Source organism: Typopeltis vanoorti, chromosome 21 (assembly GCF_054136105.1).
Source record: "Typopeltis vanoorti isolate ZY-2024b chromosome 21, IOZ_Tvanoo_1.0, whole genome shotgun sequence".
Taxonomy (NCBI): Eukaryota; Metazoa; Arthropoda; class Arachnida; order Uropygi; family Thelyphonidae; genus Typopeltis; species Typopeltis vanoorti.
In genome coordinates this window covers 57,363,455-57,389,273 of record NC_143569.1, presented here as the reverse complement: position 1 = coordinate 57,389,273, position 25,819 = coordinate 57,363,455, and the positions used below count along the sequence as shown (strand labels likewise).

Here is a 25,819-nt window from a genome sequence, read left to right as displayed (position 1 = left end):
GAGGATAATAGGAAAGAACTTCACATTGTCAGCATCCAGGAACGCATTAGCAGAGCTAATCTCAGGTGGTATGGTCACTTAAATAGAATGGGCGAGGAAAGATTAGCAAAACAAGTGTTCTCTGTCAGGTTGGCAGGAAAACGACCCAGAGAAAGACCAAGATATAGGTGGATTGATACTGTACAAAGTGCCTTAGACAATAGAAATATAAGATCTGATAATGTTTTAGTCTTGGCAAGTAACAGACTGATCTGGAGGAAAATTGTTATAGGAAGTTAGTATTGATGTAAATTTTTCATGTAGTACTATCGTATCCTGTACACTCCTTGAGAGTACATGGCAGGAATTTGATGATGATGATAAATTTCTCATATAGCTGATTTATGTATAATATGTCGGTTTGAGACAGTTGATGTTTTACGTAGTTCTCAGATTTATTATAATTGGTGCCTATTTCAAATTTTTTATGACTATCTGCACAGCTCGTGTCAACGCTATTAGGTAAGGATAGTTTCAACAGTATCAAATGGTGATCTGTTATTTTGCTAAAGTAGATTGCAGAGGATACCTCATAGGCCATTCTGTTTCTTATGAATATGTGATCAATGCAACTTGCTGAGTTGTTCGCTTTTCTCGTGGTTTACATCAGTGGTTTCTTGCCATTGATGTAAGCAAGAAACCCATGAGTAGATAATATATTTTTATATTCTTCAGTTTTACTATTACTCTTATAAAGGTCCAAATTTATATCCCCCACTAGAATGACATTGTTGTGTTTTAAGGTTTTTAGGACATTATTTAGCTCTAATAGAAAGATATCAACTGGGCCATCGTGTGCACGGTATATAGCAAATATAAGTATATTCATTGCTGTGTTGTAAATCATTATAGTTTCAGTGCTTTGCTTTTTTGATTCCAGTCTATGAAATTTATAAATATTTTTTCTAGCGTATAGAATTAATCCACCTGAACGATTAAGTGGATTAATTCTATACGCTAGAAAAATATATTGATAGATTATAGTCGCGACAATCATAATACGTGTCGTAATCTGTGTGAGAATAACGATCAACCTCAAGTTGTTTGATCCATATTTCACTTAAGACTAGTACATCTATATATGATTAGATTTATGTGAAAAGTAACATTAAACTATCAAAATTTGACCTTATCGACCTAATATTGACATGATATATGTTGAAATTCTTTGACACTGCTATGAGTTTATAGCAGTGTCAAAAAATTTTTTTACGGAGGTTAGATCATATAGTTTTTTGTAGTTTCATCAGAATCTAAGCTATTCATGTGGAATCTAAAATCCATTTAGGTCTTTATTGTTCCAATTATTCATAGGTAACATTTAGATTTGCTGCCTTCTTTGACAGAGTTCATCGGGGTTGTCAGGTGTTTTTATCCGTATCACTTTTGTGTTGTCGTTCTTTCTCATGAATAGTTTACCATCTCTTACCCATACGTATTTGACTGCACCAGTGCACTCTTTTGTTTTGCTTCATAAAGGAGTTGCTTATCGAGTTTGGTCAAGTGTTTGTTTATGTAGACGGGCACCGGTTTTAACTATTCATCAAATTGTTGAGCTGTAATCTCGAGTTTTCTTGCCTCCATCATCCATTTATTTTTAATATTCTTGCTTTCTAGTTGAATAATAACTGGCTTGATATCTGTTTTTCTGCTGGTGGGTACTCTGTGGGCGTGCAAGATGTCTTCCCTTTTTACTCCAAGTAGATTCACAGTTTTTCAGTTATAGTATGCAAGTTTTCATTCTGAGCTTCTGGTAGAACTGTTTAATTCGATATTGTTCAACCTAGAGCACTGCTGAATTTCATTAACTTCCCATTTCAGTTCGTTCATTTGAGCTTTTAGTATTTTATTTTCGTTTGTTAGTTCTGTGTTTTTAGTATACAGATCCTTAATTTGTTTTTCATTGCATTTGGCTTTGTTCTTTAGATATTGAATGCATGCAAAACTATACTCCAGAGATGCTTTCAGTTCGTTTATTTCGGATTTAAATAGTACTTCCAGTTCCCTTCTTATCACGGAGTTATTGTCTTTAATTTCTACTTTGATGGCATTTAGGTCTTCTAAAATCTGTTCCCTGAAGTTTCTTAGGAAAACTCTTTTTTTTTTTTTTTGAAAGTTTATTTTTCACTTGGTTAGAGTATAATAAATTTAGTTTAATCCTTTATCCTAGAGTGAGCAAACAAAGTTTGCGCCTGAAAGTATCTTCAGGACTCGGGTAAGGTGGTACAACACCAGGTCAACTCGTTGCAAAGGTGGAGCAAGCTACCAACACTCCTGTCTCAGTATCTCCTATAATGCAAAACACATCTCCTTGCGGATATGTCTAATGTTATGCATTAAGGGAAGGGCCACCACCCAGACTAGTTTCGACTTTTATTGAGGTCTCTTCAGCGGGAGCCAGGCCCAAGCTGAGATACTAGGCAGAAGCATTCGCAAGTCATCTCTACCTATGGATAAAGGATTAAACTAAATTTATTATAGGAAAACTCTCACATCAGCTTCTCTGTCATCTTTGTTTACTGCTTTAGTTAAATCTAAACCATCGTTGCTCCTATTTAGTTTACTTGTAGTTTTAAAGTCGTTTTTGGGAGAAGTATTAATATAACTCTGGCATTTCCATTTTAATTTCTTGTCCTTAGACATTTTTTGAAAGTTAGATTCTGTTACACCTACACATTCAGGATGATAATATTCATGACATTCAAAAGAACATTGCAGTACTTCGTTTTTGTATATCTTACCTTTGCAGCTGGCGACGGATATGACTGTTGACCTTGAAGGAGGATTAGTAGGTATCATTTAGGTGAGAATGGCGGTCATCTCAGCAAGTGGCTCGAAGGATTATATGGTATCAGTGGGTATGGTCTTTGTTCTTCTGCTGGAGCTCGACTCTCGTAGCTTGAATTTAAAGAACTAGTTTTACAGGAACCACTGGATCGATTTCAGTGAGTAATGCGTATACTTTTTCAGATTACTCAGACGATTCATTTGAGCATATTTAAAGGTGATTATATTAAGGCAATTACTTACATTAAAGTTTTAATTTATGTGTACTGTTAGGTATAGTAGCTTCCAGGATATTTCTGGAATCCCTCTTTGCATGTAACAGCCGTCTTTTAAATTTTTAACATCACCACAATTATATTCTTTAAATCTCTATTGCTATGCTTTACTGTCACCTATGTATATATAGTCTTTTTATCCTACAAAGCCTTTAAAGAAAGGAAGAGTCATCACATTGATTCAATTGCCTTGATGAGAGTTGCAGCAATCTTTCATTTTCTCTGCCTACTGTTATGTTCTTTATGGATCAGGTAAAAAATTTGGCTGACCCTCACCTTTAAGTTTTTCAACTTAATCAAATCATCAAGCACTCAATCAATAAGCAAGTAATTGCCAAACTTTATGAAGCAGGATCAGCAGTATTCCACATGCCACCCAAATAAAAAATAAACAGATATTTTAAATTTGAAGACTCCAAACACAAGTGCATTTCTAAAAAAGTAATTGTCATAGCTAAATATATAACTATAGCATTTATATGCTATAGAACAGAGCTACCAACTGGGCATAAATTAAATTACTAAACTTTAATCAATAATATATCTCAATAAAATTATTAAGACTGGAACCAGTCACAAAAATATTAAAACTCAAAACACAAACAGAAATTGGTCATATACAACATATACAATGAAATTTTGATTACAGATCGTGCATTTTTCCATAATGTACTATAAATCAGTAGCAGCCCATGAAGTTTTAAGTTGGGGTGTTGCCTATACAAAATAATTTTTAAAAAATTATTTTTTTTCCTAATCAGTAACCAATTTATTAATAAATAAATCTACAAATTTCTTAATAAATTGGTTACTAATTAGGAAAAAAGGTGATTTTTTTTTAAATTTTGTATAGGCAGCACCCCCACTTAAAACTTCACAGGCCACCACTGCTATAAATATCTAGTAGATAATGTAGCAGGAATGAAAAATGTGGGGAGGAGAAATCAAACATCAAACTAAAGGAATCAATTAATTTATTAATTAAATTAATTTGATAAATTAATGCTGCTGTATTAATTATCCGTTGAAAAAAAAATTAACCTTAAATAATGATCAGTTATTAAAAATTCATTGATCCTTATTAAAATTAGCAAGGAAATGTTAATGTTTGTCTGATGGCACTTGTTCAACTTGCATTTTTTTTTCTTTCTTTAATTCATGAAATAATGATGGAACATAAAACCACTTTATTACTTCTTAAATTAAGGCTTGAACAGTAGAATAGTGTTTCAAAATGGTATTTGCATCCACAGCACTAGGCTGCCTGAAGAAAGGCCAGTGTAAGTTTCATTTTGGATGCCAACTTGGTGCAATTTTTCTTAATCTTTCTCAAGTTGGTCAATCTCTGGCATGAGCAAGAGGGCTTTTTCTCCTGAAAACTCAAGAAAATCAACCACAGAACTCACACTATTTCAGACAATGTCTGAAATAGTGTGAGTTCTGTGGTTGATTTTTAAATAGTGTTCTAAATAGTGTTATAGTTAGGAACCACACGATGGCAGCATTTAACTGCCATGCTCGACCTACCCAGGTGTCAATTAAAAGTCACTGATAGTTTGTGGGCCAGATATTCTGTGACCGACTAAGGGTGGAGGCTAGTTGCTCACTAGTCTTCCAAAGTTAGGGCTAAATGACCTCAGAAAATTAGAGAATAAAAGGCGTTAAGAGATTTTTTTTTTAACAGCAGATAAAAATCAAGCATTATCAGCTAAGATTAAAAGTATTAAATTTAGCAATGATGGTGTTTCAAAGACAGAGAGATAGACTGCAGACAAAACTTACCTCACACTAATGTTGTCCCAACTGTTCAAAACACATTCTTAGTGAAAAGTGCTATACCAGATAATACTACAACTGTCTATTAAGTTAAAGATGCCAAAAAATTATATTCTTGGTTTAATTCTTTATCCAAGATAAAAAGTCTTGGATAAAAAGTCTGCATGTGAAGTAACTTCACAACTGGCCAACTCGTATATAGAGGCTAACGACTTCACATCACTTGCCTTAGTATCCCATAATGCAAAGCACATATCCTTGCAGACATGTATAATGCTATGCATTATAGAAACAGTCACTACCCAGATGAGTTTTGACCTTTATTGAGGTCTCATCAGTGGGAACCAGATACAGCCAAGGATCTGGCTCTCACTGATAAGTGATACCAAGGTTGATGTAGAAGTTATGTATCCATATACAAACAGTCAAAAGGTGCCATAACTTAATACTAAAATATCTGAATTAGAGATAGATGTTGTACAAAGCAAAGCATTATACATGTCTGAAAGGATATGTGCTTTTGCATTATGGGATACTAAGGCAAGTGATGTGAAGTCATTAGTCTCTATATAAGAGTTGTCCAGTCATGAAGTTACTTCATGTGCAAACTTTGTTTGCTTACATTCGGATAAAGGATTAAATCAAGAATATAATTTCTTGGCATCTTTAATTTATAGTATAACCAAGTGGATTAACTTTCAACAACAACTGTCTGTAAATGTGACAATCTTATAACTGAAATAGAAAAACTTTTCCACTACAGCAATTTTTTTCAGAAAATTTTTCATTTGTGTAACTGACATCATATGCTTTATAAAGCATAAATGCTTTATTATAACAGTTATGCACATGCATAACTCTTAAAAATATTATAAAACCATTACATGCATCTATATTGATAGGATTGATAGGATTACTTGGATGTTGAGGAACACACTGACATCCAGAGATAAAGAGGTTATTATTCCCCTTTATAAAGCATTGATACTTCTACATTTGGATTACTGTGCTCAGTCTAGCCACTTGGATTCCTTGGAGATGAGGAGGCTGTGTAGAGGGTTCAGAGAAGAGTGACTAAGTTGGTGAGTGATGTAAAAAATGCTCCTTACATTGATAGATTGAGAGCTTGTGGGTTGCAGAGGTTGGTTGATGGGCAGAGAAGAAGGGGATATGATAGAAACATTTAAATTACTGAAGCGTTTTTATAGGATTGATGCAGGGGAAATGTTTCAGCTGTGTGATAATGATGGAAGAACAAGAGGTCATCCCTGGAAATTAAAGAAGAGTGTGGTCAACAGGGGGTGTAAGAACAAGGTTTTTTGCCTGGGTGAATGAGTGGAATTCATTGTCTGACTTAGTTGTGATCTCTTCGTCTGTAAAGGAATTCAAGAAGAGATATGACAGATATTGTTTTGCTAGTTTGGGTCTCCTGCGATGAGTCTACTGACTCCATGGAGATACCCATAATAATAATAATAATAAAAAGCAATGATTTGATGTACGATGATGGTCTACAACGTGTGTTTGCAGAGTTTCAAAACCATTTTGCATGTAAATGTAACTTACTTTTTTTTTCACTGCATGCAACTGTAGCATAAAGACTATAATATAATAAATTTAGTTTAATCCTTTATCAAAGTGTAAGCAAACAAAGTTTGCGCCTGAAGTATCTTCAGGACTGAGGCAGCTCGTGGTAAAGGTGGACCAAGCTCTCATCACTACTTGTCTTAGTATCTCCCATAATGCGAAGCACATCTCCTTGCAGGCATGTATAATGTTATGCATTAAGGGAAGGGCCGCTACCCAGACCAGTTTCGAACTTTACTGAAGTCTCGTGAGTGGGAGCCAGACCCAGAGGTGGTGATACTAGTATAGGTAAATATGACTTCTCCATTGCTTCTACCTTAGTATCACCACCTCTGGGTTTGGCTCCCACTGATGAGACCTCAATAAAGGCCGAAACTAGTCTGGGTAGTGGCCCTTCCCTTAATGCATAACATTATATATGTCTGCAAGAAGATGTGCTTTGTATTATGAGAGATACTAAGACAAGTAGAGTTGAGAGCTTGGTCCACCTTTACTACGAGTTGCCTCAGTCCTGAAGATACTTCAGGTGCAAATTTTGTTTGCTTACACCTGGATAAAAAACTTAAAAAACCTATGCCTACAGACAGATACCTACATGCGTCCTCACATCACTATCCGACACAGAAGATGGGTATCATCTAAACTCTAGTGCATCGTGCCAGATCTGTACTGTCAGATGAAGAACTAAAAAATGAACTACAACATCTTAAGAGGACCCTCAAAAACAATGGCTACTCTTCAAAATCTATCAATAAACAACTATACCGTCATCAACGAAACAACGTAGAAACACAAGACGACCCCCAAAGATTATATCTCCTTGCCATACATCAGCACGCTCTCCAAGAAACTAAAAAGAATTTTGGGAAAGTATAACATAAAAACATGCTTCTCTACTCTTCCCAAACTAAGATCAAGTTTAAGCAAATACAACAATCTCACAACCATCTACAATTTCCAGGTGTGTACAAAATCACATGTGACTGCGAAAAACCATACTATGGCCAAACGGAAAAATCCATCTTGCTACGTCTTGAAGAATGCCAAAGAGACATTGCTTACAAAAGAACCTGAGCTAGTGCCCTCTCAAGCCATGCCCTGTTTTCAGTAAACACAAATAATGAAGGCCGCTAATACGAGATAAACTGGACAACAACTTCAAACCTTCACATATGCCACGACGAGGTAGAACACCGCATAGTCGAGTCTAGAGAAATTGTCATGGACCCTCTTCATATAAACAGTAACCTCAGCTACAATTTACCAGACTGATTCAGCTCTGCTGTCAGATATTGGCGCACTCGTGAAGCTACATGCGCAGAGGTGTCTAACAATAGAACTTTAACACGGATTGTAGCTCCAGTTCAAAGTTAACTGTGTTTTATAGTCGAATTTATAGTTTTATAATTTATAGTTTTATAGTGACTCAATGCTTCTTTAGGGTGTTTTTATTTGCTTTCTATGTGCTCACACCTGAAGAAGTCGGCCACTCCGATGAAACATGTTGCATATTTAGTAAATTTAATTGTTTGTTTCTAATTCTCAAATATCAGTTAGTATATATATATATATATATATATATATAAACAAATAAATAAAAATAAATAAATAAAAAAAACAAATAAATAAATAAAAACAGCAAAAAATAAAAATATAAAATAAACAATAAAGCAGAGCTGGAAAGGGGAGGGAGGGACTTACCAAAGATATCAAATTAAACAGAAAGGGATATGAGGCTGTTGTAATGAGTCATGTTGCGTTTCAAAATATCTCCACAAGGGCCTAAAACACGTTCAAAGCGAGCTCTGTCCAATTTGACACATTTCAGAGGGCCTTTGGCTATGACTGTTGCAGCTCTAGGACGATCTAGCAATAAGGCTATTTCACCTACAATATAAAAATAAATATAAAATTAATATTTTGTAACATTTAAGTTGCTGAACTAGATAATTATCAATATCCGATATGATATATATATATATATATACTATTTCAAAAGTTCATGCAACCTAATACATAATTAAGTGCTGTATCTTATTCAGTGTCTGCTGGCCTAGTTGGCTGAGTGGTTAGCATACTCACTGTCCAACTGGCAGGCTGTAGTTTTGAATCCCTCCATGAGCATGAATGTTTGCAATTATCTTTAAGTGGGAGATGAGTTTCAATGCCTGGTGTGAGCCCACCAGCCTGCTTACTGGAGGCCTAAGGCCTAAAGTGGCTTGAAAAAGTTCTACGTTTGATCTATAGAGCAGGGTTTCTGGAGTTGTAAAAAATAAATTTAAAAATACAAAAAAAAATATAAAATTGATAAAAACAGAGAAAATATCCTTAGCCCACCCACAGCACAAAACATACTATAGGTTTGCAAATAACCTTTCATAGGTGGGAACAACATAATATAAAGTTTAGCATAAGTTAGCTACTGTAAATTATACAAAACAAGAAATATTCTTGTTTTATTCTTTTACCAAAGCAAAGGTTTGCATGTGAGGTACAAACTTCATGATCAAGCTTAGTTTGCTTAGGTATGGATGAAAGCAAGAATTTCTTGTCAATGTTTTAGTATAATTTACTTTGTAATAAAGTGGAAAAAAAATTTCTACAACTATCTTCAAGTTAGCTACTGATCCGTGCAGTTTGAAGCATTTTCAAAGGAGCATATTGGAAGCACTGTTCACAATACAGCAGTGTGTTTTCATTGCTAGGATGCATTTTTTTTCAGAATCATTTAAAATATGCCAAAAGGAATTTAGGCAAACATTTCATGAAATTTGAACAGAAACAATTTTTCAATTAGTGAGTGCACCAACTTCATGACACAAGCAGCGCAGCAGACAAGAAAAGGAATGAATGAATGCCTACTGGTGATAATGGGATAGGTTCTTGATGTGACAGCTAATGACAAAGTCACCAAAAACATCTCTTATCAGATTATCATTAGGAGCCTGATCTTTCTGTGATGACACTGCATAAATATACAAGGTGTCTCTGAGTACTGATATCGAGTCATTGTGTTGGAAAATGAAAAATATTTGTTTGGATACAGCAAGATGTAGGCAATCACACATATTACAAATTCAATAATAAGAAATGTATGAGATAAGAAAACACTGACCGCCAAAATATGCAGCCTTGATTTCACCCAACTATTTCCTGTGGAGTAGATATCTAGAGGGAAGAGAACAATGTAAAAATTCCAAAAATTTGGACAGATTTAAACAAAACACCATAAATCCATTGTAAGCATAATATACAAGCAACCTTGCATCATGCATGGGTGTATCTCATCATGTTTTTAAGAAGACTAATTGCTTCGAACTTCCTTTGATGCTTCTGAGATATGTTCCATTAATATCAAACCAGTTTTACTTAGATACCCCACAGTTACTAGATATGTTACATATAACATATTTATATACAGTGATCTCTCTTATTCGACCATCAAATGACAATCTTCTATTATCTGACAGACTGCTAAACATTATTCTGATATGCACCCTAAAAAAAAAAGTGCACAATACACTTTAATAGCACTATTACATAATAACAAACATCATATAAACCTATTATTATTATTAATAACACCAGATCTCCATGGAGTCAAAGATTCATCGTGTCACACACAGAGCCAATCAAACCATGCTTTAACCTCATTCAGCATATCTGCATTCACCACAATGTCAGGCAATGCATTCCACTTCCAACCACTCTCCATGCAAAGAACCTACCTGTTATACAGCTTCCAGGTATGTCCCCTTTTTCTACCCCCTTCTTCCATTCTACGAAAAATTTCTTCCACATTAATCTGGTAACAACCCTTTATCAACTTAACTGTTTCAATCATATCCACTCTCTTCTTCCTATTCACAAGGCTTTGCAAATGGCTTTCGCTCAATCTGTCCTCATATCCAACATCCGAAAGACCAGTTATGATCTTAGTCTTTTCTGGATCCTTTCCAATATACCCTCATTGCCATGAAAACCAAGTGACTAAATCTGTGCACAATAATCCATACTAGGCCTGATCAAGGCCTTATACAATGGAACCAGAATGTCTATATTTCTGCAAGTTAAGGTCCTCCACATCACTGTCATAATCTGATGTGATGTCTTCACAACTTGTGCAATGTGACCTCCGAACTTCAGATCCATATCCATCACCACCACCACTCCAAGGTCCCTTATCTCTTAAACTTCCTTCAAAATTTCCCCACCAAGTCTATACTTTGCATACCAAATTTCAGAACCTTACAATTTTTTTTGCAATATTGAAGTGACAGTTTCCATACTGTTGTCCACTCATACAATCTATCTGACTCCTCCTGTAAGGTCAAAACATCTGCTTGATTCCTCATCACTCTGCCTCGTTTCATCATCTGCTAACTAGGTATATCACCAGTTAAGCCTAGTCCAATATCATTAATATACAATCTAACAGATAAGCTTAGGTGTTGGCAATTATTTATGACTTAAGTTTATTAACTGCTTTAAAGATGTTTAATTAACTGCTTATATTTCGCTGAATTTCAAACAAGTGTGTACAACACACTTGTACACACGACAGAGTAAGTAAAACAATAAAATTGCAGTGTACAAAAGATCTAAAGTCCTATTTATGGTGCCCTCTAATTTAAAAAATAAAAAAAAAATCATTACAGCCATGTGAGAGTTGCTCTTAGGATGACAGTCTCCAAATTTTTGGCAAATTAATGCAACTATACTTGTTTAGGTTAGGAGAATTCTTCAAAGCCATTGCTGACTCAAAAAATAATCTTTCAGATCTGTAACAACTCCTAAATAGCACATTTGTTTTCTTCCATCTAATCCTGTGTGAAGGAGTATCCAAAGCATGGTCTGCCAGTCCTGACTTGCCATAGTAATAGTAGGGAATGTATTTTTAATGTTCTTCCAGGCTAATGTTAACTGATCTTCCTGTTTGTCCATAGTAGGTCAAGTCACAGGGAACTTCATACACTCCTTAAGCACACCCAGGTCAGAGCATGAAATAAGTCTTCTCTCATTTCATTCTCTACACTAGCGCTTCTGATTTCACACTGAGGACGAAATACCTCAAACTGTTCACAGAATACCTTGACTATGCACTCTGCAGCAGTTAACAATCTGCCACTTTCATCCATTTAGCATCATTTTACCATAATCGTTCTTCTTTCTACTTGCCACATATCGGAAAAAACTCATGGGGATTTTGCTTGGTCTAATTTACTAATTTCTGCTCATATTACACTGTTGTTGTCCTTACCAACTGAGTTACTCTCCTGGTTTGCTCCTTATACTCTTCATGCAACAGATTATTTCATTATTCATCTTGTGTGCTGCCTCCAAAGTGCTGTCTTCCAGATTTCATGCTTATTCTCCTCATTCACCCATTTTACTCCTACCTTATTCAGCCTTTTGACCTTTGGAATACAATTCACACACTGATGCTGTTATGTATTTCTTTGTCAGTTCCCAAGCAGCATTTATTTCCTTATTGCTCAACTCTGCATTTCATGCTATAGCTCCAAGCCATCTTCTAAGCTAGTCATAATCACTATAATCACCAGATTACTAGTTTCCTGTCAACAATTTGATGAATAGTTAAAACCGGTGCCCGTCTACATAAACAAACACTTGACCAAACTCGATAAGCAACTCCTTTATGAAGCAAAACAAAAGAGTGCACTGGTGCAGTCAAATACGTATGGGTAAGAGATGGTAAACTATTCATGAGAAAGAACGACAACACAAAAGTGATACGGATAAAAACATCTGACAACCCCGTTACTTCTTTCTCAACTTGCAAGTTTTAATATCCAGCATCAGCAACCTTCTGCATGTTGCATCACTGGATAAGAAATAAGCTAAATACTGCTGTCTACAAAATATCTATTTTAGGTTGCTGTGTCATAATTAACTGTTACCAAGCTGTATGATTGAGCTTCTCTAAAACTATGTTTCTTAAACTGTTTGAAACCCTAAATAAAAATTTCTCTCTCATGGAACCCCTATGAATATTTTCATACAAAATTATTATTATCCTAAGACTCCCACTGGTGTCAAAGACTCATCTTGAAGATCCTTTTGTCATACACAGCTCATCATACCACACCATGAACACACTCAAATTCTCTGCAGACACCACACTCTCAAGCAAGGCATTCCAATCATTCACAACTCTGCATGCAAAAATCCTGCTTCTCACTCCCCTGTTCCCATTCTCCTTATACAGCTTCCAGGGATGACCTCTGGTTCTCTCCTGATCTCCCACTGTTTTCTGTAAAACCTCTTCAACACTGATCCTATAACAATCCCCTTACTAACTTGTAGGTCTCTATCATATCATCCCTCTTTCTCCTATCCACTAGACTCTGTAAATTGCATCTTCTCAACCTTTCCTCATATTTGACATTCCAGAGATCAGAAGTCAGTCACCTCTGGACCCTTTCCGACATCTCTTCATCCTTTTGAAAAACAGGTGACCAAATCTGTGCACAGTAGTCCATGTGTGGCCTAATCAGAGCCTTACACAAGGAAACAAGAATCTCCTTATTTCTACTAGTCAGCATCCTCTGCATCATTCCCAGAATTCTTTGTGTTGTCTTCACAATTTTGGCGATATGTTCTCTAAATTTTAGATCCTTATCCATCCTCTCCTCAAGAGCTTTGATTTCCTCCACCTCCAAAAATATATTCCTACCAAGCATAAATTCAACATCCCATTTTTGTTTCCCAAATTTTAAAACCTTACATTTTGCAACATTGAACTTTCATTCCCATTCTTGTGCCCATTCACTCAATCTATTCAAGTCTTCTTGTAAGGCCACAACATCTTTTCTACTCTTCACAGTTCGTCCCAACTTTGCATCATTTGCAAACAACTGAATATCCCCATCCAAATCTTTGCCAATATCATTAACATACAGGTTAAACAGCAATGGCCCTAAAACAGATGCCCGAGGAACACCACTAGTGACTTTCATCTTCTGGGATATTGTTCCCTCATACACAACTTGCTAATACCTATCAGATAGCCAATCTCCGATCCAATGCACTAATCAAATATCTAACCCCATCCACTCTAGTTTGACTATCAACTTATCATGTGGTAATCTATCAAAAGCCTTTGCAAAATCTAAGTATACTACTGTGTATCACTCTCCTCTGTCCAATGAAGCTGTCACCCTTATGGATGGATGCCACACAGTGATCGAAATGGTGCAAAACTTTGCAGGAATACATTGCGCAACATGCAATCAATTATCAGAAAGGAATTACGATGATGACTGCAAAAGATTTTTAATCAAGAAAACATATGATACATAATATAAATAATAAAGTAATATATTAACATATAAAGTAACATAATAATAAAGTAACACAGTTCCCATTTACTGAAGGTTTTCATTATAAACTACATCTAATACAATGTAATGGAACAGTAGGGTTCCAGGGAACAATTCAAGAAAAACATACTCAAAAGATAAAATTATGTGTAAATTTCTTATCCTCTCAACTGGCCATATTCTATTACAAAAAAGGCAGTACTGATCAACAAAACAGGTATTCATAACTTTAATCAAAATTAAAGTATTCCTGTTTAAGGCCTTGTGGATGGATGCCACACAGTGATCCAAATGGTGCAAAATTTTGCATGAATACATTGTGCATCATGCAAAAGTGATATCCGAGAAAAAAAAAGTACTTCTGAAATTCACAACAGAGGGACATTGTATGAGGTACCGAATGTAGTACATTTTCCATGTGTATAATGAAGAGAAAAGTAACACAAGCATAAATAACACATTTTTATTCACTTCTATTCATGCATTCATGGTTTGTACTGTTTAACACGCTGCCCTTCCTGGTATGCCACAAACTGCATCCTTTTGCACAGAGTGTTCAATGGAATAACGCAGCTGGCCGGGACTGATGTTGCATACACACACACACACACTGCATTATGCTGTCTTTCAGCGCTGGCAAGTTATCAGGATGATTCCAATAAACCCTGTCTTTGAGAAATCCTCAGAGCCAGAGTCACAGGGTGGTCAGATCAGATGAACGAGGTAGCCATCCAGTGGGAACTCACAGCTGATCACTCTGACTTCTGTGAAATTTTCTCAAAAAACCTCCTGTACAGATCAACCGATGAGTGGAGGGGGTGGGGGGCGCATCCTGCACGAAAATGACTGAATCCATGCACAGATGTAGCTGTGGCACAACAAAATTGTGCCACAGCTACAGTGGCACAATTTCACAACACCTCTTGGCAGTAACTGAGCAGGACACAGGACCTGACTGGCAAATGTCCTCAGAGAAGAATGGTCCAATGATAAACAAAGCTGTAAACCTTTGCAGGTTTACAGCTTCGTGTACAGCATTTGGATCACTAGATGGCACCCCACAAGGCCTTAAACAGGAATACTTTAATTTTGATCATCCTGTGTTTGATATTATGTATTGCCATAAATGCCGTTACAACTTCCACACAATCCCACACTGCCTACAGAATTGCACGAGCCCTGTTCTGTTAGTGGCACTGTGTGCAGTCAACATTTGTGTGTTTATCAGTAGAGAGAGTTGTCTAGCTGTATGGGTTATCATGCAGTGGGGAGATTATTAGTACCGTGTAGCTGTAGTAGCACTTCACTAGGTTGGAATGCAGCCACAGCCACCTGTTATTTTCAACATGCTAAAAACACTCAGGATCAGTAGGATGTTTGTGTATCAGACTATTAACTGTTATAACAATACAGGAGACATATCTGACCACCAAGGAACCAGCTGAAAATGCTGTTAGGATGCAACAGTTTGTGAGAGCTGTGAAGGTATACATCTGCCATACTTCTGTGAGAATGGAGAAAGTGATGTCAGAGAGATGAGTGTTTTACAGAGAATGATGTCACATGTACTAACTGATGACCTGAGATAAGAGTCTTATCATTGTTCTGCTGGACACTTCCTAACACCACAACTTATGCAGCAGAGAGTGATAAAATCAAAAGCACTTTTCTGGTGGTATGCAAACAACAGACACAGAGATATCCTCTTCACAGATGAGAAAATATTCACTAATGAAGAGTCGTTTAATGAAAATGATTTGATATATGCCCCAGATGGTCACACTTGCCTTAGCACCCAGGATTAAGAGAGGTCATCATGCCGCATCAGTGATGGTTTGGGGGGGGGACATATCAGGGGGTATCCAAGTTGCATTTCTGCAAGAAAGAGGTCAAAACCTCTGCCAAAATGTATCAAGACACCATGCTGGAACTATGTGGTACAGCCCCTGAACAACACCTTGTTTTATGGCAAGCAGTGGACTTTCTGATGAGCCCTGTACACAAGGCGAGGACCACACAACAGTGGCTGGAGGTGAATGTGCCTGACCTCTATCTGATTGGCTGTCTGGAAGTACTGATCTGAATTCGTTGGACTTCAAATTGTGGTCAGAGCTTGAGAAAGTAGCCTACAAGAAACAACACCCCAGCATCACTAGCCTGAAAGTAGATTTTGAAGCAAGCAGTGGCAGCATTTCCGTTTGATATTATGCACACTGCCATCGATATGTGACTTCTCAGGCTTCTAGCATACATGAAGGCAAAAGGGGAGACATTTCAAACAATGAGTGCTGCTATATGTACATTACACATGTGGTTTGTATGTGTTAAAATCTGTAAATGATTTACTGAGAATTAAAGGTTTATGCACTGTTCAAGTTATAAGAGTATTTATGGCTAGACTGGGTACAGATAATATGCAAATGAATCAAATTTCATTACAGCTTAGAACATGCACAAAGCAGTCTTATTTAAATAAGGTGTAATTAATTAATCAACATATTACTGTAAAACTGTAAGCACAACCATTTAAGTTACCAGATTCAACAGATATAAGTATACTTTATCTCCTATGAAAACCATCCCAATTTGTATGCCAACTCAGAAAAAGATATTTCTGATGGAAAGTAGAACTAGTTGTAGAAATTTTTTCACTTGGTTGTGAATTAAATTATAAATTCCAAGAAATTATATTCTTGTTTATTCCTTTATCCAAGTGTTAAGCAAACAAAGATTGTGCATTCAGTATCTTCACAACTAGGTTACACATATATAGAGGCTAATGACTTCACATTAATTGCCCTAGTATTCCATAAAGCAATGCACACATCCTTTCAGATGTGCCATAAAATTTCAGGTGTGTAATATAATTTCCTGGCATTTTTAATTTTAATTTCTAATGCAATGTTATACAGGAATATAACTTTAAAAAAAAATTGAAAAAAAAAAAAAAAACTGAGTAGACCATGATCGAGAGATTCAAGTTTATGGTACAAGAAACATGTTTCAGGTTTATGGTATTGAAAATACATAAATAAATAAATAATAATGTGCCAGTTTCATACTGGAAAATACTGTAATGTTAAATAACAAAAAACTCACCAAAATAATCAGAAGGACCCAAATGACCTACTTCTACTTGTGGTTCATCCTCAGTTCTACGTTGTAAAACCACAGCTGTGCCCTATTAAGAAATAAAATAAAATTCTGAACATGAAATATAATTGCATTACATAATTTACCTGAACTATCAATAACAATTTGTAGCTGCTACTGTAAATATAGACAGTCAATTCTTAACTGCAAGATTTTTTAATGATTACTCCACACACAATATTTCACTGTTCATTCTATACTACATTAGCACTATGAATGAGCAGAAAACCAAGGAAAAACACAACTTACTGGAATTAAATTTAATTTACCCTCCTTATCAAATTGCACTTCTTATCCATGTTATTCAACAGGTGTTACAGAATCATTTCCAGATTTAGCTGAAGTTCTATAGACATCATGGCTGTTTTTTTTTTTTTTTTTTTTTTTGGGGGGGGGGGGTTAAAGACCAGCATATTTATACTCTTTCAGGATATATAAGATGCAATAAATTAGATTACAGGAATGCACATGTAAAAACTACATCTGCTTAGCTGTAGACTAGTAGCTACTATCACCTTTAAATTAATCCCCTTGTACAGCAATGCACTTAGATGATGCTGCCATTGTTCAAAACAGTTCTGGAACGTATCTTTTGGAATGTTTTTTTTTATTACTGTCACCACGTGACATTGGATGTCCAAAATTTTAGAAAATCTGCATCCTTTCAATGCGTTCTTCGGCTTTGAAAAAAGCAAAAGTTGCAAGGGGCTAAGTTCAGTGAATACAGAGGATAGTCCAATTTTGTGATTTATTTTTTTAAGCAGAAACTTATGGGCTATTGTCATGTTATTATATATATCATATAATAACATGACAATGTTATTATATAAAGTTCAGGTCTCTTCTTACAAACAGCTTCATGTAACCCTGCCAGCACTCCAAAATAACATTGCTGGTTCATCCTTGTTTAATGAATTAGAAGTAAACTATGACCTTACAACTGAAAAAACAATCGCTGATTTTCCTTGATCTGAGATCATTACATTCTTCCCCTTTTCAGTCTTACTGAAAATATTTTTCATCGAATTTTGTGTTATGCTGCAAGCAACAAATTTCACCACCAATAATAACTTTATCAAAAACAGTCAATCATAAAGAAAGATCAGAAAAAACATCAAGGAGCCACTGCTTTGATCTGCACTCAAATTCACAGAACCATATTTTAACAACTTTTTCTAATTCCCAAATTGTCTGTCAAACTCTTCCTCAATGTTTCTCTGTCTAATTCTTCTATCATTAACCATACACTGAATAATAGCCAAAATTAAATGCAGCACACTCTTTCTACATTTTCACATGTGATGAGTCTGTAGTTACTTAGTTCTTTTGTAATCTCTCACATCTTTCCATCTCTCTTTAAATTTCTTATGCCACTCAAATACACTACTTTTTCAAGGTATCATCAAAATAAACCCCTCTTAATGTGTCTAGTTTCATTTAAACTTTTGCCTAATTTTGCATAAAACATGATGTTAATGCGCTGTTCTAAATTCCATCCATTTTTCTACCGAAAGCAACACACACACATTCAAACACTACCACAGCTTAACTACTGGCTTGAATGCTTTGATATGACTTCAAGCAATAGCACAGACATGTCGAACAACATGGTTCTCCCGGAATTACCGTATGCGTGATAATATAATGACATTACAGAAATTTGTCACACTTTGTACATAAGATGGACACATGTTCCAAAAGAAAGCAGTAAAGGAAATGAACAGAAATAAAGAGGGTGAAAAATTTTCTGTGAATCTGGAATTCAACTGTGAAAAAATGTTGAATAACAGCTGTACGTTTTAAGATTTAGTAGATTAAGGCATTGCAGCATGTTTTAAAAGTAGAACAAGTCAATTATATGTTAATTCTGCTGAACAGTGACCATGGAAATATTTCTAGAAAATGCAATTTAGAGAAACAGATTGCATGTGCGAAAGGAGAGTGAAATGAATTGATGAGTCACTAATCAACCTACTGATTCGAGAATTTTTAGAAGGCTCTTAGGAGCAGTATTCAACACAACAGTTGAACAGATTTGTAGAAATAATGATCAAGATGAAATCCTTGATCCAAGAAAATCTAATTTCTTGGATCTGATGATATGACGATAAGTCACATCTCTAGTATTTGAAAGTATTTACTTGTTCTATTCTAATATTTTATCATCACTATTTTACTTCTTATTGGGTTTTCTCCTTTGAAAGCCATAACTTTTGATATTCTCATATTATATTGCTCTGAAATTTCATTTAATAATTTTACTGATCTCTGTAGCTCATCTTCTGATATAGCTAACACATATGCAAATAATAGCATATCCATCTTTATTTGTATACCAAATGGGTTTATGCTGTTTCTAGGTTGTTATAATTTTATTTATATATATATAAATATATTAAAAAGCAGAGGTGATAGGGTACATACTTGTACTCCTCTTGATATGTCTTTCCATTCTGATATTTGTTCTAATTTGACTACAATTTTATCTCCTGTGTATATGTCATGAATAGACTGTAAGATCTGGTTTGTTGGTATATTCAGATTGGTTAATATTTTAAATAACTTTTGTCCATAAATTTTATCAAAAGCTTTTTCATAATCAATGAAGGCCACATGTTTGTTTCTTCTACAATACCATTTAGTTTCTCTTTTAATATTCTTGCATATATTTTGTACCCTGCATTTAGCAGGGTAGAAAATATATGCAGGATATATAGTTATTGCAGTCATCATCTTTATTTCCTTTTTTATATAAATTGGGATAACCAGCTTTTTTACCAAGAGTTAGGAGTTTTTCAAGAAGTCCAGACCACGTTAAACAATTTCAGAAGTTCTTTCGTTAAAATTTTCACCTGCAATTTTTACCGTTCCATGTTTATACAGTTCCATATTGTCTTCTCCTGGTGTTTTCTTATTTTTCATCTTATTTATTGTATTTTTTAGTTCTGACATCATACTAGTTTCTGTTAGATCATTCTTTGTTGTATAAAATTTTAATTCTTTATTATCATCAGTCCAGAGAATTTGAAAATAAGTTAATTTTTCTAAAGCTATAGTTTGTATTTTTACCTTTTATTTCTATGTTCATGTGTTTTATTATTTTATAGGTTTTTGGTTGTGGATTAACAATATCCTTTTCTAGTTCGGTTACAAAACAGTTCCATCTCTCTGTCTTTTCTTTACTTCTTGTTTTGAAATCACACTGTTTCTTTTGCATACTCTATTTTTGCTTCTATTGTCTTGAAATTTAGCCATTTCTCTGGTAACTCTCATTTTTGATTTTTTTTTTTTTCTATTTCTTTGTCCCACTTTCATAGTCTTCTTTGTCTATTTCATTTACTCTTTATTCCTAAGCTTTTTGTTGCTGCTTTTGCCAGGATTTGTTTCAGATTTTTCCCATTCCTCTTGCATGTCATTTATGATTTCTGTTTTTAAATCAGTGTATATCTGATATTGTTGCCTAGTATAGGGATCTTGTAATAAAGAAATTTTGTAACTTGTTGATAGTTATTTTCCACTTTATTTTTAACCATTTTGGTTTAAATCAAATTTTTGCCAATACTATATAATGATCAGAGTTTAATTCAAAGCCTTGATGTACTCTTACATCTAAAATTAACTCTGCTAATTTAAAATTTGTGATAATGTAGTCATCAGTAACTGACATCCTCTGGCTGACCATGTGTATTGATGTATTTCTTTATGTTCAAATACCAAATTCATTATTCTCATATTATTATAAATGACAAAATCTCAGTCTGTGTCCATTTTGATTTCATGTATCTTCACCAAATCTCCGTTTTTACTTTTTCTTTGTTTCTGTTACTATACATATCTTTACACTGGCTTGCTTTAGTTGTTCATCAAGTTCATCTTCTTTGTATCTGATGCACCTTATGCTCAACCTGCATGTTAAATGATATTGGGGAAGATTTGAATGGGGATATACAACTCTTTGCAAATGATGCAAAGTTAGGATGAACTATGAGGAGTAGAGCAAATGCTGTAGCCTTACAAGAAGACTTGAATAGGTGGAGTGAATGGGCACAGGAGTGGGGATGTCAGTTCAATATAATGTTTTAATGGGATTTAGAATTTACTCTTGGTGGGATATATTGTTGGAGGTGGAGAAAATAAGAGATTTTGAGGTTATGATGTATAAGGATCTAAAATTTAGAGACCATATTGCCAAAATTATGAGGACAACATGAATTCTGGCAGTGATGCAGAAGACAGTGACTTGTAGAAGAAATAAGATTCTGTTGCATTGTATAAGGCCACATATGACCATTGTGCACAGATTCAGTTATCTGGTTTTCAAAAGGATGAGCAGATACTGGAGAAGGCCCAGAGGTAATTGACCAAAATAGTTTCTGATCTCTGGAATGTTGAATATGAAGAAAAGTTGAGATGATGCAATTTGCAGTCTAGTGGACAGGAAAAAAGGGGGGTGATGTGATAGAGACGTACAAGTTCGTAAGGAGATGTTATAGAATCAACACTGAAGAGGTTTTCATAAAATGGTGGGAGATTGGGAGAGAACATGAGATCATACCTGGAAACTATAAGGAAAGTGCAAACAAATTTGTGAGAAGCAGGTTTTTTGGATGGAGAGCTGTGAATGCATTGCCTGAGAGTGTGGTGTTCACAGAGAATATGAATATATTTAAGGCAGGGTATGATGAGATGTGTGTATGACAAAAAGGACTTCCCAGATGAGTCTGTGACTCCATCGAGTCTTAGGATAATAATAATAATAATTCCAAGTTGCGATTTTCATTATATGTTCCTTCTTCCAGTTTTGTTTACCTTTTCCTGAATCATGATCATTTCCTGGATAGTTCATCTGGCTTTTCTTTCGTTGAGACTTGAAAGTATGTTAAATTTCAACAGGATAGGTTACTAGCCTTTGGTTGGATAAGTCCTGCAGTAGGATTCCTACCTAATGCAGTTCTAACAGCACTTACTCTGTTAGGGTTATACCATCCACACCTGGTCACCAGTGTCTCATTTGACCATCCTTTTAAAAAAGGGTAGCCACTAGAAAATGAAGTTGGGCACTCTACCAACCCTTCACAAACCCTATTATATATACTATATTATAATATAATATCTTTCATCATCAAATTCCTGACAGACCCTCATGGGTGCACAGTATAATTATGACAGTACTAAATAACTTCTGATTAACAATTTTCCTCCAAATTAATCTGTGATCTACCAAGACTCAAACATTATCAGATCTCAAATTTCTGTCTTTTAAGACACTTCTGTTTCAATTTATCTACATCTTGGTTTTCCTTTGGATCTTTTTCCTGCCAATCTGGAAAGAACACTTGTTTTGCTAATCTTTCTTCTCCCATTCTATTTAAGTGACCATACCACCTGAGATTAGCTCTACTAACATACATTCCTGATTGCTAACAATGTCATGTTCTTTCCTAATATCCTCACTTTTAATGTGATACTGCCACTGATGTCATCTGTTCACCCCACTAATCTTTCTCAGAACTCTCAAATGTCTGAGTCTGATCTAGTGTTTTTTTGCCTAACCCAGCTCTCAGATACATAAGTTAAAATTGGATTGAACACTGGCTTGTATACAGCTAATTTAGTGTTCTGACTAATTTCTTTCTTATTCCATATAAATTTATTCAGCTGACTTCCTACCAAACCATACCAGCAGTACTAATTCTGTTGTCTATTTCCATATTTAATTTACCATCTTCACTAAAATTGTGCTGAAATAGCTAAAATGTTTCCTTGTTCTACAGGTTTCAGGATAAAGTTGATGTTTTGATATCAGATTTAATACAACTTTCCTTCATAACTTGACCCATATAAATAATGAATAACATTGAAGATAACATGCAACCTTATTTTACATCTTTCTGTACTTTCTTCAATTCTAACTGCTCACTTACAACTTAAATAACAACAATGCATTGCTTGATATAATGTCACATTTACACCAAATAACTCTAGCATTTTGAAGAGCTCTTGGCACACCTTGTCATATGCCTTTTCCGGAACATAACAAATACAAATCCCTGTTATATTCCCAAGAGTTCTCAATTATTTGTCTTAAAGTGAAAATCTGATCCAGATTAACCTATAATTCACCTGAATCCAGCTTGTTCTTCATCAAGCTACCTTTCGACAATTCTTCTGAGCCATTTCTCAAGTATACTTGCATAAATCTTCCCAGGAACACTCATCGGTAGGGAAATACCTCTGTAATTCTCATGTTCAGTTTTATTTTTCTTTTTATAGTATGAGAGCTCTGCTCCAATCATATGGAATTCAACCCTCTCATCAGGTTTTTGATGACTTTTTCTACTTCAAGTATGAATATGTATTCCTGACTGCATTCCTGTTGGACATTTTCTAATACCATGCTTGACACTGCTTGTTTCACTTAGTAATCTTTCAAAGTAATTACTCCAGACATTTAAAATATCTTTATCTTCAGTTTTCATGCCTTTATCATCTGATTTTTTTACAGTACTTTTTCCTCTATTTCTTAAGCTGTTTTCAGTAGCCTCCAGAATATTTTGCCACCTTTCTGATATTTCTTTTCTATGTTCTCACCAAAGTCTTTACGTGCCTTTTGTTTAGCTAATTTTACACAGTGCTTCGCTTTCTTACATTTTTCTCTGTATTTTCTAAAAGCACAAGCTGACTTACTTGCCTGGAACTCCAAAATGCTTTCGTCTTCTTTTCCTTGACCTTTAACTTCTGAATACACAATGTAGTTCTGATTTTTTTTATCCTTACAGTCAACCTCACTGTATGCCTCTCTGGATGAATCAATTTTATTAATAATATTAATAATATCTTTCATAAAATTTTAAATAAGGAAAGACGTAAAGCATTATTACATTGCCCTTCCATGAAAAGGTATGATGGACTACAGTTATGAGACAGTATTGCTTTACAGCACTGATCATTTTTTTTTAATGTATGCCATATACTGAAGCTCGCAAAGAATTCATTTACAATTAGAACATGCTGTTTTTCAACTACAACTTTTGAGACTATATCTACCCGATATTAGTCTGTTACATACTCTTGTGCTATCATTCCACTATCAAATCAAAATGAAGTTAACACGGGTGTAAAAATTCTGTGAATAAAGAATTTTTTTTGTAAGTATTGTAATTCAGATTTATTATTTTCATAATGTCAACTTAAGTCTTAATTATGCATCCCACTTAACCTGCTATCTCAGAGATTACCTGTTTCTATCTTATGTGTATTTCCATATATTTCTACTGAAGTAACATCAGTCATTTAACCATGTCCCTCTAATCCAATGAAAACATGAGCAAACAACTAGTTAATAATCCTTCCACAATTTAGTTATAAATTCGAAACAAGCTTCTTCTCCACCTCTTTCCTTCTGTCTACATCTATTCTGCAGAACAAGTTTCCACTCTAGTATTCCTCAAGTACTATAAAACTCCAGCTTTTCAAAAAGAATATAAGATGGTTTTTCCTCCTCATCATCTCTAGCCCACACATGGCATTAATGTGCAATAAGTTTTACATTTTTTTTTTTTCCTGTATATGTGTGAAGTAGATTAATTTTCAAGAACACTATCATACACATCAGGATGCACTACAGAATGGAGCAATATGTCTCCATTATATACTTGATTGTGGTATCCATGTCTTTGACAGGTGTATCTGTGTTCCGAAGATGCTGGAATGATCAGTGAAATATCAAATGATTAATAAACTTTTAAGTTTATTTGTTTAACAATATTATTAATTACATTTAAATGAAAATAAATAACAGCCAGCATTAAATATTTCTATAGGTGTTAAGATTAGTGAAGCATTATATCAGTCATACAACTCAAAAGATAATTGTAATGCTGAAATGAACTTTCACCCATAAAGATAGGGATGTCACATTTTGCCTCTTTACAGGGCCTTAATAAGACCTCACTTGGACAATAGTGCGCAGGTCTAGTCTCCTGGTTTCCATTGTGATTCTGATACAGTGAAGAGAGTGAAAGGGGAATGTTAAAAGATATCAGGATTGTGGAATACTGATTATGAAGATAGACTGGAAATTTGTACACTGCAGACACTAACAAACATTGAAAAGAGGAATGATATGATTGAGACTTACAAATAATTTCTGAAAGGGTCATAAAGAATTACAGATGATGGAATTTTTCATTTCATGGAGGACAAGGGAAAGGATAAGAGAGCATCCATGGAAGCTGAGAATGAATGCTGCTAAGAAGGGAGTGAGGGCTGGATTTTTCTCTCATAGAGTGATGCTTGATTGGAATGGACATTAGATGTTGTGTGTGCAAGGAGTGTGAATGAATTCAAGAACAAGCATGATAGCTGGTGCATGTAGGATGTGGCCTACCTCAATGAGTCCCTGACTTCCTGGAGGTCTCTCTCTTAATAATAATAAAATCTAGGCCTCACTATAAATTATGTGATTTGGTGGAACCAAATGATGCAAGTTCATCAGATCTATCAAATTTTGTTGTTTAAAGCTTGTGAAAAATTCATTCATCAAATGAATTATAATAAAAATGATTCTACTGACACTATATTATGAATATGAAATTTTTTGTTGTTGTAATCTCATTATTACTAGTGCCATCTATTCCAATTGCATTCCTTTTATTACATATCATATCACATTTATTTATCTATTTTTATGTGTCTCCCACCCACAAAAGGTTTATCTGTAAACATACACTACATTCATACCGTGGGTGGACTAAGGATTTTTTTTTTCTTTTTACTATTATATATATATATATTTGTGTGTGTGTATGTATTCATTTTCTTCCTGGTCCAGAAAACATGATCTAGAGAGCAAACATG

General features: G+C 34.8%; 1 protein-coding gene across 3 annotated transcripts in view; it reads right to left on the bottom strand.

The window, feature by feature from the left end:
* Window positions 1-25,819, bottom strand: part of LOC150094872 (cAMP-dependent protein kinase regulatory subunit-like) — a 233,463-nt gene that overhangs the window by 12,625 nt on the left and 195,019 nt on the right. For all 3 annotated transcript variants that reach the window (XM_090411482.1, XM_090411483.1, XM_090411481.1), the window contains exons 9-10: window positions 16,907-16,988; window positions 8,166-8,351 (exon numbers count right to left, since the gene is read on the bottom strand). In XM_090411482.1, the coding sequence (XP_090267608.1) occupies window positions 8,179-8,351; window positions 16,907-16,988 (255 nt within the window). In that variant the 3' untranslated portion in view covers window positions 8,166-8,178. The remainder of the gene's footprint in view (window positions 1-8,165; window positions 8,352-16,906; window positions 16,989-25,819) is intronic.